At 36.8% G+C, this 12,031-nt stretch overlaps 1 protein-coding gene across 3 annotated transcripts in view; it reads left to right on the forward strand.

Annotated features, from left to right (window-relative positions):
• Positions 1-12,031, forward strand: part of TRPC6 (transient receptor potential cation channel subfamily C member 6) — a 117,621-nt gene that overhangs the window by 89,587 nt on the left and 16,003 nt on the right. For all 3 annotated transcript variants that reach the window (XM_029208920.1, XM_029208919.1, XM_029208921.1), the window contains 2 exons: positions 4,016-4,232; positions 10,148-10,381. In XM_029208920.1, coding sequence (XP_029064753.1) covers positions 4,016-4,232; positions 10,148-10,381 — 451 coding nt within the window. The remainder of the gene's footprint in view (positions 1-4,015; positions 4,233-10,147; positions 10,382-12,031) is intronic.

The following is a 12,031-nucleotide window of genomic DNA, read 5'->3' on the forward strand; positions in this document are numbered from 1 at the left end:
TGAACCCTGAGGCAAATAATCAAATTAAAAGGACACTGTCAAGGACACTGTATTTTTTGTCATATGTAAAATCTATTTTACTGTTATTTAATGTTTGAAGCATGATGATAAAATCTATTTTACATTTTTCCCTTTGGTAATATATATAAATATTATTTACAGTTTAGAGAATTGATTTTTTTAAACGGGGGAGATTGCTCAAGCTATGTTGATGCTTTTATTTAAAATATTATTTAAAATATTAAAAAATTCCAAAGCATCCATGAAAATTAAGCGAGATCAAATTGCAGGCCTATGCACCTTGACAGAGTCCCTGTTTCTATTTAAAGTTTGGTTTTCTTTCCTCAAGTCTGCTCTTTTCTTTAAGAAATTCTTTTTGTCCTTACTTGTTCTCTTTTTCCACCATAACCCAAATGTGTTTTATACTCATTATAGTAAAAATAGGTCATGCTGTGATTTCAAATCATTTTGGCTTAAGCTATCTTCAACATTTTCTGCTACTATTGGTATTTGATAGTTATTTGATCATCAGTAAATACTTAAAAAGAGTATGATATAATATTTAAGAGCAGGTATTTCTTTCAGTGCTTACTTTCAGTCATTTTTCCAGGTACATCAGTTTTTCACCTTGTTCAATTTTTCTTTACAGTTATTTTTTAGAAATCTGTTTACGTCACAGAATATATAGGTGACAAATTTTACGAAAATGAATAACTCACTTCAGTTCCTAAAGTCCATTGAGTGGTACCAGAATCTCCTTTAGTTTAAAGAGAAACACAACTCTCAGTGATTTGTAATAAGAAATGGAAGATATGATTATCCAAACACACCACTTTAGTTTCCTGTCAACCATCTTTTTTTTGTTTATGTGTTTGCTTTTTTAAATTTTATTTATTATTATTTTTTAAACATCTTTTTTGGCGTATAATTGCTTTACAATGGTGTGTTAGTTTCTGCTTTATAACAAAGTGAATCAGCTATACATATATTCCCATATATCCTCCCTCTTGCGTCTCCCTCCCACCCTCCCTATCCCACCCTTCTAGGTGGTCACAAAGCACCGAGCTGATCTCCCTGTGCTATGCGGCTGCTTCCCACTAGCTATGTATTTTATGTTTGGTAGTATATATTTAGTAAGCAACAAAAGTACCTAGTTTGATTCCCTTCTCTCCCTTCCGAATAAAATAAAGGAGTCATATTGTGTAAGAACCAGGAACCCAGGGAAGAAGGAAGGTGAGGCAGGTCAGGAGTGAGGGGCAGATCAGATACCGTGCCCTGAATAACTGAACGTTGGCTTTAGATGTGTCCAGACAGCTGAACTCAAGTTCCAGACCTCTCAGGCTGGAGGCACACTCTAATGTGGGTAGCTTTATTCTCACCCCATTTTATGTCTCCAGCCTTTTCTCTTCTCCTTCTCCTATTTTAATTTGTGCTCTCTTGAGTTTTTCGTAATTTTGTATTTTGAAGGCCGCCTCTGATTCTCTCCTGAACAAAGCAGGGAATAAATAAGTTTTCCATGGATTTTACCTCTAATAGTCAATGCCCCAATCCCAGTTTTCCACAACAGTCAAATAAACTAAGAACTTTAAAAAATTGGTTTAATATTTATAATAATAGCTCTTTTCACCAGGAAGATATTTAACCTTGCAATAAATGATTAAATAAATCTTGTACATGTGATTAAATCTTATATAAAACATGATTAAATAGCCATGATTACAATAAATTTTATATAAAGCAAATGTAGAATTAAAATTGTATATGTGGCACACCATAGAAAAAGAAATTAAAGTCGCATTAATGTTCAGTTTTTAATAGTCCATATTTTTTTAGAAAACATTGCTAAGGACAATAGGCAAAAGAAAATCAAGCCTACTTTCTCTCCCATTTGTTTTAACTTTATTTGAGAGTTCTATTTAAACAAGATCTTAAAAAAACACAGAAAGTACTCTTTGACTCAATCTAATGAGCATCTACTTATGGAAGTATGGTTTTTGGACAACATTTTTACACCAACCTTTTACAAAGTAACCTTGGATTGGGTCTGCAATATATCTAACTGTATAGATCCATTGGCTTAAAACTAGATAGATAGAGTGGTTGATCTATTGATCTAGATAAACACACACACACACACGCATGCATGCATGCACATACACACCCTGATATTCTGCCTGGTCTAAGATTCTAAATATCAAGAGAGAAGGGACTAAACTATGTGATTCATCCTAGCTCTAACTTTTATGATTTTGAAAAACCATATAGACAGATAAAGTGTGTAGGAACAGAGAACATTGATTGCATTCCTTCCATTATAGCATTTAGCTTTTTAAAATCTTAGAACCGTTTGTTCTCTAAGAATTTACATATATATGTATTTCAGTGAGAAAATATGAACTATTTTGTAAACCAAATAGAAACATTAACTCAAACAAGTATGCCTGGGTTCAGATTCCAGCTCTACCACTTATAAGCTGTGTGACCTTCAAGCTAGTTTCTGGACCTCACTTCCTCAGCTTCTTCATCCATAAAATGGCATTTCAGCAGCATATACCGCTTTGTATTGTAATTATATCATGGAATTAACGGGGTAAAGCACTTAAAACAGTACATAAAAGTACTGGCCAAGTGTTGGTGGTATTATTATTAAGTTTTACATTTTTCTGTAATAATAAACTCGTTTGAAAAGCTGTCGAAAGCTATTGGCCCTCTCCTAAGAAAAAATTCTTGCATACTTGTATTTGAGTTTTGTTAACCATTACAGGGGATACACAGAGCCCTTGAGACACATCCTGGGCACACACCATCCCTCTGCCCCAGCTAGGATTCGTGCATCTCAGATGGAAATGATTCCTGTACTATAGATGCACAAGAGCTTTTATTGTCTCCATATTTCATATGAAGAATCTGACTGTCACATAATTTAGGAAATTCACTCATTGCTACTCAGCTAATGAGGGAATGAAACTGGAACCTGAACCTAAAATGTGTTGGTTATGTGACCAGAGATGTATGTAATTGCCAATCTGCATTTCTTACCACACTGATGCAATTCTAGCCAAAAAACCCCACAAAACATTTTTTTAAACCTTTTCCCGAAGCCTATGAACAGCAAATATAAAGTGATTTCCAATAGGCTTCTGCAAATATAAAAAACGGTTTGAAGACCCTACAGCCACCCTTACAAACTGCTCCCATTGAGTCCCTGTTTCCAGCCTCTGCACCTGAGACCCACCCCCTACTTGGTTTCCGTAGCCTGGGCCAGCTCCAGTGAATTCACCCATTCTTCCTCAAAACTCCCTTCCCAACGCAAGACCAAATGTTTTAACCTTTTGCTCCTATCCCATATTTAAAGATTTAGAGACGTTAAAAAAAAAAAAAGGCACTTGGACTTTTTTCAATCCAGTGTCATTCCAGGACATCTTTCCAGTACGTGATGGGAACTGCCTTGCTGTCCTGTCCTGGGCTGGGAGTTCTCTTCTTGGTACTCCTGACTCTTACTCCATTTACAGCATCACTTGAAGCCTGATTTGCACCCATGTCAGTGAAATGCACATGAGGACAACAAGCAGACAAACATCAACCAAGGGTGTATATACTGTAAAGCAGATTCAGGTTAATATTTTCATTGCTGCTTCCTCAATACTTCACACCCACTAAATTAGTTTTCTTTTTATGAGTAATGGTGATACTATGCTCTGCCTTTTGTCATTATTATATTCATAAAATATTTTGTCAATATTATATGTAATATCTTAAGAACTTAAATATCATTTAATAGAAATTAATTTATTTAACTATCAATCCAGAATATCAGCATATGTAGCTGAGCAATGTGACCAAAATTTTATATCAGCATAAGGAATTATTTTTCTATTATTAGTTATATAAAGGTACATAATTATCTTAGGAGAAGATTGGAGTGCACAGATATTTATTCTTGTGTATACGCATGTGTGTTTTGCAAAATGTACAGAACAAAGCTAAGATTTTCTTTTGGTGTATGTTGTGGCAGATGGGGAAGATAATGCGTGGCCCATTCATGAAGTTTGTAGCACATGCAGCCTCCTTCACCATTTTTCTGGGGCTACTAGTCATGAATGCAGCTGACAGATTTGAAGGCACCAAACTCCTTCCTAATGAAACCAGCACAGATAATGCAAAACAGCTGTTCAGGATGAAAACCTCCTGCTTCTCATGGATGGAGATGCTCATTATTTCCTGGGTAATAGGTAAAGACTGATTTTTCTGTCATCATTTATTTTTACAGCCTTAGCAGTAGGACTGAATGACACTGATTCCCTCACACATCAGTTATACAGATGTATACAGCATGATACAATGCTCCACACAGCATGATTTTTTGTTGTTGTTTTTAAAGCACAGTTACCTTGGGTTCATTATCAGTACCACAGTCTTCTCACATGCCACATGCTTTTTGGATTTCTAAGAAAAACCCAGGAAGAAAATGAACAGGATAGTATGAATCAAACCCTGCCAGCGACAAAAAACTGCCATTCATGTTTTAGGAGAGCTGTGACTTCAAGTTTAAAAATAACCACATGATTTTACGTTGCAATTTAATAGGAACCGAAGGTAGTAGCCACTCACATCTGTTGAACATTTGTTATGTACCAAGAACTGTTCAAATCACTTTACATACATTATATCACGCACTCTGTTTGTGCCTTAGTGGTCCAATCTGTCATATAATAATGTCTACACTACAGCATTAATGTGAGGATTAAGTAATTTGCTTTAGATCTCCCAGATGGTAAGTGAAACAGAGGGTATGTGGTCTTAATTACTATGCTATTTGTCTTTAGAATCACTCGTCCATATGGCTTTTTATTAAATATAATGCAAATGAAAGATATTTCAATTGGATATTTATGAATGAATAAAGTCAGTAGCTATTACCTACCTAATAGCTGTTTAACAAAGTGCCCTCATTAGATAATGAGGATACTGAAGTGAATGAAATGCAGTCTTTATAGTCAAGGAAGTTAAGTCTGGGGGGAGGGGACAGGTCAATAAGTAAATCAATAAAGAAAACCTATGTGACATGTACTGTAATCGAGGAGCTATTAGGGTGTTACGAACACACATGGACTGGGCGTCTAAACCTGAATGGGGTGGGGTGTGGATGGGGCGAAGGAGGCCCCCCTGAACAGTATGTTCAATCTGAGAATTTGAAGATAAGGACATGTTAATCCTACAGAGTGTCTATGGGGAGTAAGGACACTACGAGGCATGGATGCAAAATGTTAGATGCAAAGGTGTGACTTCATGAATAGTCAGGGCCTTATGAAGATTGCTGAAACTTTATCCACAGCCTGGCTTCTCCCAGGGGTTGCAAAGGTCGACAGCTGGCACCTCATTTGCAAAGTCATGTGTTAGGTCCAGCTATAATGAAGGTTCACTTATGGATGTGGGTGATGGGAGATAAGGGTGGTGACATGGCCAGAGGATGATTTTCAGTTGTTGGTGATGTGATCCATCACATTTTAGAAAGATCACAGTGGTTGTGAGGAAGAGGGTGGCTTTGGGGAGGGGTGAGTATGGAGGCTGAGAGACAATTGAAGTGATCCCTGTGAGGAACATGGTGCCAGAAGTCAGGGCATGGGGAAAGGAGTTGAGAGCTTCTTAAAAGATACGCTTCAAAGAACTTGGTGATGTATTGTACATGGAAAGGGAGAACTGTGGATTCTGCCTTGGATTACTAGGTGGTGACTGCGAGTCTCTAGGAGGAAGAATTATAGAGGGAAGATCATGCTTGAAACTGGGAGAATGAAAAGCTGGTAGGTAAGTTTGGGTTGTGATTGACTTTGAAGTGCCCATGGGATTTCCAGTTGAAGATGTCCACTAAAATGCAACCCCTGGGAGAAGCCAGGCTGTGGATAAAGTTTCAGCAATCTTCATAAGGCCCTGACTCTGCATGAAGTCACCTAGGGTGTAATGTGGAGAGTGTCAAGAGAAGAAGGCCCAAGGAATCTTCATACAAAACCTTTGGTAGCCCATAAGCTTGGTTCTCTTCCAGTGATCTGGAGAAGCATCTGCAGTCAGTTTTATATCACTTCTAGGGCAGGGGATGTCTTCTTGGCTTCCTCATACTGGGGCTGATAGGATGATCAATTGAAATACTACAAAGCACTATACAAATTACCATATGATCGTTTCAAATGCATATGAGGTAATTCAACAGCATTGAGAGTTATTCAAAACTTCTGAATCACTTCATTTCCTGGAAATGTTCCAAGGAGAAATATAGTGTCTTAATATGTGAATTGCATCATTAAAGTCAATCTTAGATAAAGAAGAGTTTGATTTTCCACTTTTTCTTTTCGAATTTAATTGATATTTACCTTATAACATAATGCTATAAGAAATAAATTACATTTCACTTTGAATATTTGATTTAAAATAAGAATGATCATTTGGACATTGCCTTTACCTCAAGCTAAGAGCCTATATGTTATAGGTTTTGTTTTATGTTAGTATGTTTAAAGTACATATTACAGCACTTGGCACATAGGAAATGTTTAATAAATTTCAGATAACTATGATTACTATTAAACTCTTCATTAAGAGTTCATGTGTTTTATATGGAAGTGCTATTTCCTACTGAAAACATATTAAGCAAGATATGACACTTCAGTTCAAGATTAAACTTTGAAAACATTAAATTTTATGTAAGAGGATTAAATACAATGAATGTTCATTTTATTCTTTATCAAAAATAATTGTCTCTCCTCATACTAATATTTTAATATAAACATTGGAAGTTTTTCCTTTTTCACTTGGAAACATAAACCAAGAATGTTAACTTTTAATTTTATGAATAAAAGCAGTTTCCTTGGAACAACTGGCTGGATAACCTTTGTGGTTGAGATTCAGAGTTGATCTCACAGTATTCATTTAAAGGGAAAACAAGGAACAACTCAGAACGGACAGCTGATACTTTGTAGCATATGTTAGACACCTGGTTCAATTTCTGACACTGGTATTTATTTTTCTTTTTGAAGTTATTCTTGAAAGACAGTTGCTGTACTTTCTGGAAATATTAATAAGAAGTGGACTAGTTAGGTCAAGATGCTAGTTGGCTTGAGGGAAAAGACTGACATTATTGGTCACAGAAAGCAAATTTATATAATTTTTAGTAGACAAAAAGTTGAAAGGCTGGATGATGGAACTGACATTCCAGGAGATCTTGACAAGGCTCAAGGGCAAGCTGAAACCAATGAGAAGTGTAGCAGGAACACAGGGAGTGGGGAGACATGCTTGATGACGCTTCACCTAAGGAGCACTTTTTAACTTAACATCCAGTGTGAGCTGCTGAGGAAGCAAATGCAATGCTGGGTTGACCCTTCAACAGAAGGAGAGGACTGCAGGCAAGGGCCGTAATTACATTCCTGCTCCACGCTCTGGCCACATCCCGTCTGCAGGCAATTGGCAAACTAGGGAGCATCCCAAATTGAAAGCAACCAGAAAAGGGAGTGGCTTTTCCAGGGAACAGCACTTGTGGGAACTGGGGAAGCTTACTCTGGAGTGTGGAGGTAGGGCAGAACCCCGGGATTGTGAAGCCTGAAGTTTAGTTATTTGGAGGGCCCCATTTAGAGAAAAAGAAGACAAAACAGAGCCCTAGGAGGAGCCTGGGCAGATAAGGCATCTTGAAGTTTAAATTTTATTAGCTTTGTGGGAAACCTGCCTCTGCTGTAGAAGCATAGATTTAATGAGTGCATGGTGTTTGTACTTTGTTTTATTCTGTTTTGTTTTAAGAAATTTAAAGGCAGAGAGAGCAGACTCATTCTCTTCTCTCAAGGGCAGAATTAGCACTAACAGGTCCACAGTGAAGGGATGCTTCCTAAAAAGTCAACAATGGGATGAGCCGTCTTCAGAAGTAGTCATTCAGGACGAATTCAAGAAGAGGCTCAACCCTGTGGAGAAGTCCCCTGCTTGCTGGAGAAGTTGGACTAGATGGGGGATTTCAATCTGTGCTTGGCAGCTCCTGGGGGATCCACAGGGGAAATAAGATGGGAACTCTTCCTTCAAACAGAAGAGTTCGCTGTATCTGTTTTATTTTTTAAGCTTTGGTGAGATATCATTTTTTACCAAAAACTGTACATCTTAAAGAGAGAGAAGATGGAGAAGTGGGAGGAAGAAGGAGAGAAGCTTTGAAAACAACTAAACGATATGAATTTAAACCGCCCTTTAATTCCTATTCTTCAGTTACTCTAAATTACCCTTTTGTCCTATTGAGGAAGCTGGCAGGAATCCAGGGACCACAAAAAAAGGCTGCCCTCAGATTTTTTTCACCCCTGCTCATAGTTGTGTGTGTGTGCACGTATGTGTTCATGAGTGTACACATGTAGTGTGTCCTGTTTTAAATCTGATCCACTCAAGTATATATAAATTCAATTCTAGTCTCCTCTGAATTTGGAATAATTCCAAATAAGTAAGTTGTGTGTTACAGTGAATGATCATTTTGAGAAAAGCACATAGTAAGCTGTTGGAAGAGCGGAGACCATTGCTTTTGTAAACCCCTGAAGGGCTCTACAGTCATTCACATGGCAGGTTGTGATAAAGGTTCATGACAAATGTGGGGACTTGGGGAAGGTGCTTGGTAGGAGAAAGGGGAGAAGATTAATTTCAACTAGGGGACAATGGAGACTTGTTGATGGAGGTAGGCTTTGATGGATTGTTGGAGTTTGGCTTGTATTTCTCCAGATGGCTCTAAGAGGAGGCGGGACATCAGAGCATAGGGATCTAAAGATAATAGGGGTAAAGTAACTTCTTTTTAATAAAGTACGATTTTTCAGATGAAAAAAGAAAATGTGCCAGACACAGGAAATTTTAAATAGTAAATGCTCAATCAATATTAGTTATTTTTTCAAGTGCCAGGCACTGTGCTGTGCATTTTACATGTGTTATTTAAGTCTCATAACAAACCTGTGAAGTAGGTACAAACTACTATCATCCCCATTTTCCAAATTGAGTTTTAGAAAGTTTAAATAAGTTGCCAAGGATTACACAGCTAATAAGTGGAAGAGCAAAGTCTCAAATCTGCGGCAGTCTAATTCCAAAATCTATGCTCCTTCCTGAGTACCACATTAAGTTTTAGAGCGAATATGCAACATTATTAATAATTCCACCATCAAGAGACAGCTACTATTAGTATGTTCCTGTAATTACTTCTAGTCTTTTACTATGCTTATTTTAAACATAAAGTCATACAATATATAACATTTTTTACTTAGCATGCTTGAATGTTGATGACATAAACATTTTCCAATGTGTATTAGTCCAGGTCCTCCAAGCATATGCAAGACAGGATTTAACGTACAACAATTTTATTAAGGAAATTCCACGTGAGAGAAAATGGGAGAGAACTGAAGAGAGCTGCAAGGGCTGTAAGACTGGGATGCAAGTCTTATCTTGAGGGAAGGAAAGTAGGGTAGAAGTATCCTAGATCTCCATCCAGTCTAAAGGAAGTTTAACAAGGCCGTCAGGAAATCCTTGAGCCAAAGTCAGCCATCAAAGGAGTCTCATATCTCTGAAGAAGGACTGCCCTCAGCCACTACTGGGGAGCAGCCCATGGGAAGCATGGCCTTAGGGCAAAAGTGGCAGTAGTTTTCAGAATGCTGTAGCTGAGGCCCATGGCCAATTAAATTCCTGTAGTTGGAGGTCTGGGAGGTACATTCCTGTGGCCACTATCCCATGGTAATTAAAATATAATATGAAATGGCTGCATAATATCCCATATGTAGAAGTCCCATGGTTACTTCTATTTTGAGTGTGTGAATGTGGGTGTGTTTGTATGGTTTGATTGTTATAAAGAACCCTACACTGAACATCTTATTAATGTATTTTTATGTATAGAATTAATGGATCAAATCATGTTTGATCCATTGAATCAAACATTGAATGCCCTTGATGAAATTTGTCACATTGCTATAAGGTAATGCACTGATATTGTTGGACTCTAGGATTTGTGGGGACAAGATAATTATGGCTGGATGGGTGGGATGAGGCCAAATTTTGAAGGGTTTTGAATATCAGCCTGAGATCTTTCAAATTTATTTTGTTTTATTGAAGAGCTAAGGCTGGAATGAAGTTGGATTGATATTTTAACCTCTTTCTAATACAGGCATGATATGGACTGAATGTAAAGAAATTTGGACTCAAGGCCCCAAGGAGTACTTGTTTGAGTTGTGGAATATGCTTGATTTTGGAATGTTGGCAATCTTTGCAGCATCATTCATTGCAAGATTCATGGCATTCTGGCATGCTTCCAAAGCCCAGAGCATTATTGATGCAAATGATACTTTGAAGGATTTGACAAAAGTCACGTTGGGAGACAATGTGAAATACTACAATTTGGGTGAGTTTATAGGACACAGTCAATGTAAGTTTATAAAATGCAGAATTTTCTTATAAAAGTACACATCAGTAACAGTTTGATTACTACTCAGCTCTCATAAAATTGTTGGTCAGTTTCCAGCTTCTTCAGAGTATCTGTATCTGAAGAAGCATGCTTTCTACCTCTTCCCTTGATATTTCTTCTGGCTGGAGACCTCTTTTAATCACAAGAATCATCTCACTTTATCTCTGGGATTAATTGGCTAACCACCAAACTTCACTGAGAATGCCTGTATTATGTCTTGGATTTATTTTTTTCCTCTTGTCCATTAAAAATAGTATACATTTAAGTACTATTTCCATTTAAGGCATATAAACTATTTGAAAGCAAAGGAATCATTGGAGGCTCTAGAGGGCCCCCAATAAATAACACCACTTTTTCTCACCCAGTCTTTGAAACTAGATGAGAGATAAAACCAAAAGCGAACACGGAGGCCAGATCATCACCTCTAATACTGACAAAGTTCAGGGTGGATGACATAATTCTGAGTTTATTAGCCAGCCGGCTCAGTAATATTGAACTTCAGGCTTAGGCAGATGTATGGACAGGGCAGTCTTCCTCAAAGAGGGGTATGGCAGCAAGTGTCTGATCATGTGAGATTCCCCCATGGAAGACCAGAGGAAAATTCTCAAGAAAAAAGAGGGCAGAGCTGAACCAAGTATGCTCAGTTTCTACCCCAGTTTAGTAATCAGATAAGTCATTCCACCTCCCCAGGAGGAAAGTGACTAAGTGATAGAAATAGATTCAGTTATTTGCTTAGGGAAAATCTCTCCTTGTAGAAACCTAGAGTGGGGAAAACAGATTCTCTTTGAATACTTATTTCAAATCCTCTGTTAAGATGTCAATTAACAGTCAATTGACATCTCTATGGGTTTTACTGGCTATATCACATAGGGATTTCTTTTTTATTATTTCTTTTTAATATTTCTTTTAATATTTAATTAACAACTTTTAGTGCATAATGTAAGCTTTTATATATTGTACAGCACAGGGAATGTAGCCATTATTTTATAACAAAAATTTTTATTATATGGAATTTTAAACTCAGAACTATCTATTTATATATTGCACTTATATTCAAAGTGCTATAAAAAAGGAAAGTGCTTTTATTAGTTTACTGTATCCTTTCCTGATTCCACTTCTCAGCAAATAAGCAAATACAAATTTATAATTATATTTTTCCTCTTTCCTACACACTGCTTTTCTTCATAATGGTTTCTTAATTAGGTTTTTGATGACCTGCTGTAATAATGCCAGAAGAATTCATAAGTGAATAATTACTACATTTTTATGATAAAAATAGACTTGAGTGACCAATATAAATTACTTTAGTAAGTTTAAATAACTCCAAAAGCCCCAAATTACATTATAGTGTAATTACAGTTTAAAATTAAATAATGATATCATGTATTTAGGGCCTTCTTTTCTTTTATTATAGTTTAAGATTAAATAGTAAATGCTATCATTTAGTTAGTGCCAAGCAGTTTCTAAACACTGAATGTATGTTGACTTACTGGATTCTCACAACAGATGACAGAGGTAGAAGCAGTATTATCTCATTTTTAAAGATGGGAAAATAAAACTAAGATAAGTAATTTGTACCAGTTCATC

This window comes from Monodon monoceros, unplaced genomic scaffold (genome assembly GCF_005190385.1).
Source record: "Monodon monoceros isolate NGI ecotype Baffin Bay Population unplaced genomic scaffold, NGI_Narwhal_1 Super_Scaffold_7, whole genome shotgun sequence".
Lineage (NCBI taxonomy): Eukaryota > Metazoa > Chordata > Mammalia > Artiodactyla > Monodontidae > Monodon > Monodon monoceros.